Here is a 4971-nt window from a genome sequence, read left to right on the forward strand (position 1 = left end):
AGTATGCAACACATAAAACATGACTTCTGCTGTGTTTTATGTGCTATTGTAAACAGTCTGTGTCATATTATTAATTATCTTTGTTCAAAATCTTTCCTATCGTCACCTGCAACCATGGAAAACCATTGTTAACAAGCTCGGGCATTTTTCCTTTAGTTATTAGAACTGAACATTTCACAGATTTAAATAGATACCAAAAGCGCACGTGAGAATTAATTATCAATTCTGAGCTTTTTGGAGGAACAATGTTGGATCGAAAAGCAGCAATATTTCCTTGACATACAACGGGCTGATCATTCAGCCTCTGCATAATGTCTGACTGTTTTTAACATGGACATTGCATGGTGTGCCCCCCGAGCTGTATTTCAGACTTATTAATGAGCCAGGGTGCAGCCTCACATCTTCAGGCGAGTTCTTTTGGCTGCTGCAAAGTCCAGACTGGAGACAAAATGAGAGCATCTGTGGCTTTTAGAACACCCTGCCTGAGATCACACTAGCACGTAAAAAAAATATGTAAAAGGTGTGGTAAGAATAAATCATTTATCTCTTCAATATAAAAATGCTTTATTTATGATGTGAAACCACTAACAGAGACGCTGCTCTTGTTAGCCTGCATATATTCTCTTTAGTCCTTCCATTATAAACATAATGATTATCATCTTCACTATAAAAAGACTATTTACTTAACATGTAACTACTGAGACGTGACATCTTGCTAGTCTATGCTGATTCTCTGTAGCCCTTCCATCTGATTATAATGCTGATACATACTGTATGTACTATGTCATGTTCTAATGAGGACAATACTAATATTACAATCCGCAGTGAGCAATGTGTTAAAGAAGAGCGGGACAACATTGCTTCCTAATACATTTTTCCTCTTTTGTAGGTAATCTGGCAGAAATGGTCTCATGTGATACTGATCCTCATTTCTGAAAGAGCAGAGACTGATGTTAATATGATGTGTCTTTATCTGACATTACAGTCTTTGTCAGAGTTCATCAAGTCTCCAGGCATCTGTGGAGCAGCAATAATGTTCAATGTTTTACACACATACGGTCACAACCCATATTTGGCCTCAGACCCATTTTTAGGGGTTTGAGTAAATATCCTGTTTTTTTTTGTTTTTTTGCACCTTTCCTAAAACAATTTACAAGAAAAGGGCATTTTCACAATTCTTCTCAAATATTAAAAAGTGAAAATAGCCAATCTACAAGCACAAAACGTGTCGCAAAGCAAAATGTTGTGAACTTGTAGATCTGTTATTTTGTAGATCTCATTTTTAAATGGGCCTTATATGTGATTAATTAAAAAGAAAATGTGTAAGTTTAGTTTGGGTCCCGGGGAGATACCAAATTCTTCTTGTGCGTCTCGAGCCGAAAAGGTTTGGGAACCCCTGAATTTGAAGTGGAAGTGGAACTGAGAAGTTCCACACGGCCACCGTCGAGCAACTATTATTGAGTCCCAGATTCAAAGGAAACCTTCACAACGTCCCCCTTCACATCCTCCTCCGTTTCCATCGGAGGGGTAAACTCACAGTCGCTTGGCTCTAAGATCTTGAGATTGGCCTGAAGGGCCATCAGTTTCTGTGCCCTGTCGGCCGAGAGGCCGGTCCGCGACTTTATGCTGTCCAAGCGGTGCCAGAGGCGTTCGCAGGCCCCCGTCGTCGGTGGGATCTGCAAGATGGCGGAGGCCACGGCAGACAGGGGCTCCGAGGAGCACAGTCCCTTCCACCAGGTGGAGGGCGAAACGTGCTGGCAGGAGCTCCATATCCCGACGCCCTTCCACAAGCCCTGCTTGGCGGAGAACCTGGCGAAGCTGGCGAGCACCTTGCCCTCGTCCAGGTTCAAATGGTGCGACAGGTTGGAAATCACGTAATAGGCGCTGTTGATCTGCTCTCCGGAGAGCGTTTGTTGTCCGACGTGCTTCGGGTCGAGCATGTACGCCGCCGCGTGCACGGGCCGCACGCAGAACTCCTGGCACCTGTCTAGGGACGCCATGATGGCCTTCTGTTCGGCGCTGTGAAGCACCGACCCGGAGAGGGACGCGCCGATGTGGTATCTCAGCTGGCTGAACATCTCGACGACGCTGGACAGGACGGCGTCCTCCCGTTTCATGTAGTCGATGTAGTTCCCCACCAGGTAGAGCAGGTTTCGGCTGCTGCTCACCCCTTTCCAAAACGCCGCGTCCTGCAGCGTGGCCCGGACGGACGCTTCGATGTCCAACGTCGGCGAGACGGCCATCTCCTGGAGAGTGCTCTGGCCCTTAAGGAGACTGTTGAACATGTTGACCACGCCGGTCCAGTCGGAGCCACTGTTCATTACCAACGCAGTGCCACTGGTCGTGTTGCTCCTCATCTTTGTCGTTTGCCAGTGACTCAAAGTCTCTGCCAGGGTCTTCCTCTCCCTGACGTAGCTCACCACCTGCTCGGCCCTCCTGCAGAGGGCTTTCATAGACGGCTGTGAAGCCATCTCCTCAAAGAGGCCTTTTACACCGGTGGCCGTGCATCCTATGGCTGAAATGTGTGGGAACGCTTCCTCCACTATCGCCCAGGCGGCCTTCATGTCCGGGGCATCGTCGGTAACGACCGCAAAAACCTTCTGCGGTCCCACTTCATTGATGATATCTTTGAGCTCCTTGGCGATTACCGCGCTCGTGTCTGCGTGCTCCTTTATCAGCGTGCTTTTGTAAAACAGCGGCAGCGGAGTGGAAACGATGTGATTGATCGTTCCGGTCTCTTGTACGTGAGACCAGCCGCTGCAAACGATGGAGACACAGTCGGCCTTTCCTATGGTCTCTGTGACCTGGCTTTGCACTCTGTCGAACTCGCAGTCCAGCAGGTGAGACGACAGAGCCTGCTTGGTGGGCGGACAGTAAGCCGGGCGAAGGACGCCGAAGAAGCGCCTCCAGTAAACGTTGTCCGTGAGACTGAGGGGCGAGGACGTGGCGTACACGGCTCTCGCCAGGCACTCGTCGGCGTACGTCTGGCTGCCCTGGTCCACCGAGTCGATGAGGAACTGGCCCCCGGGAGTCGCCGAAGGCAGGTACGAGGACGAAGGCACGGGGATGGAGGCGGAGGAGCTCCGGTCCGAGCCTGGCGACTGCTGCGAGGCGAGGCAGTACTCCTTGCACTTGTCCAGGTGCATCTGCATCTTGGTGGCGTTCTTGGCGTGCGTCTTAAAGCAGTAGTTGCACATGAACGTGTCCCGTCCATCTTTGACGGCCGGGGTGAAATGCTTCCAGACGCCCGAGTGACGCGGCATTGTCCTCTGTGTGGACATTAAAGAAAAATCATTACCTTTTCCAACCAGAAATTATTAGGGACATCAAAGAGAGATACGTTTTCAGCTACCAATCTGTGAATACTACGAAATCTTAAAACTATTAGGTCTAAAAATAAATGTTTTACTTTAATTATTGCTGCAGGGGTGTTCATTATTTGCAGTGAGAACTACTGTATGCAAGTACACAGTAAAATCCTGTGTTTATGGATTCATTAACATATACACTCCGAGTTAAATTATTTAGCCTACAGGCAACAGAATTGAATAACGTGTACAATAACTGCATTCATTTCAAATCACCTTATTTAACATACTTAATTCATTGTACTAAAACGTTACTGAACGTTAGTCTGTTTAGCCTAATATAGAAGCTACCAGTGGTGTAAAGAAACTAAGTACATTTACTCAAGTACTGTACTTTAGTACAATTTTGAGGTATTTTTACTTTCCTGGAGGGAGTATTTCCAATTTTCAGTACTTTTGCTTCTACTCCACTACATCTCAGTTACTCCACTAAGTATTTGAAAACTTTAGTTATTAGTTACTTTGGATTACTATTGCAAAACATAATAACCACTTCAACCCTATACATTTCGGCCATTTGAAAATAGCAGTTCACAAGTTCACACCATTTTCAACTGATTTGTATACATTCGAAAATTTGTGAAATGGGACATTCTGCATAGTGAGTACTTTCCTCTTTTGGAACTTTAAGTACTTTTACTTAATAAGTAAAAAGTACTTTTTCCACCACTGGAAGCTACATCTCAGCCATGGACTCGTTGACCTACCTATAGAGACAGACACTACTATCCCTCCGCGTCCACAACGTGATCAAAGCTCTTATTCAAACACAGCACAGTGTTGAGCTGAAGCTGTAACTTGAACTCACTTAGTTCTCTAAAGTTACCATCACGTTAGCTTCCCAAAGCTAACCTGGCTACAACAGCCAAAAAAAAACAATCACGAACCGACTTATAAGTGCTGGAAAATGCGAGTAAAACGACCGTGGCGATCAGATCGTTCCGTCATTCTTGTGGACTTTTCTACACTTCAATACTGATCTTGTTAACTGTGTGATTTTCAACTCCGATGTGGAGTAAAATGAACAGTTTGTAGTGGAAGGACGAAGCTCTTCTACCAGCCTTTGTTTTTCACTGAACACTTCCTGAAACTACACTGCATGATCTGACAAGTACGGTGGCCCTCGTGGGTCAACGTTCGTAGGTCGTAACAAGCGCGTTTTCAGGCTCACTGATTTCTCCGAGTTAAAGGGTGGGGGGCAAAGCCATGTATTTATAATAACCAGTGGTTGAAAGTAACTATAAGTACCTTTACTCAAGTACTATACTTAAAGGGATACTTCACTTTCGGGCCGGGGACACATTTAAAAAAAATATTAAAAATAAATGAAAAAAGTTATGGAAAATTCATGGCCCCCTCACACATTAGTAGGACACTGCGTGTCGTGAGGGGGCCATGAATTTTCCATAACTTTTTTCATTTATTTTTAATATTTTTTTTAAATGTGTCCCCCGGCGGAAAGTGAAGTATCCCTTTAAGTACACATTGGGGAATTTTTACTTTACTGGACTGCATCTCCACTATATTTGACAACTTTATAGTTACTACTATACTTTGTAGATCTTGATTATTTTTTACAAAACATACATTAACCACTTCAGCC

The 4971-nt window shown here is 45.2% G+C and overlaps 1 protein-coding gene across 1 annotated transcript; it reads right to left on the reverse strand.

The window, feature by feature from the left end:
• Positions 1 to 456: 456 nt before the first annotated feature.
• Positions 457 to 4421, reverse strand: LOC308095119 (uncharacterized protein). The gene is made up of 2 exons (XM_080442062.1): positions 4076 to 4421; positions 457 to 3269 (listed from the first exon to the last, which is right to left on the reverse strand). The coding sequence occupies exon 2, from the start codon at positions 3261 to 3263 to the stop codon at positions 1455 to 1457; it is 1809 nt and encodes a 602-aa protein (XP_080298188.1). The 5' UTR covers positions 3264 to 3269; positions 4076 to 4421; the 3' UTR covers positions 457 to 1454.
• Positions 4422 to 4971: the final 550 nt, after the last annotated feature.

This window comes from Gymnoscopelus braueri, assembly GCF_963280865.1.
Source record: "Gymnoscopelus braueri genome assembly, chromosome: 11".
Taxonomy (NCBI): Eukaryota; Metazoa; Chordata; class Actinopteri; order Myctophiformes; family Myctophidae; genus Gymnoscopelus; species Gymnoscopelus braueri.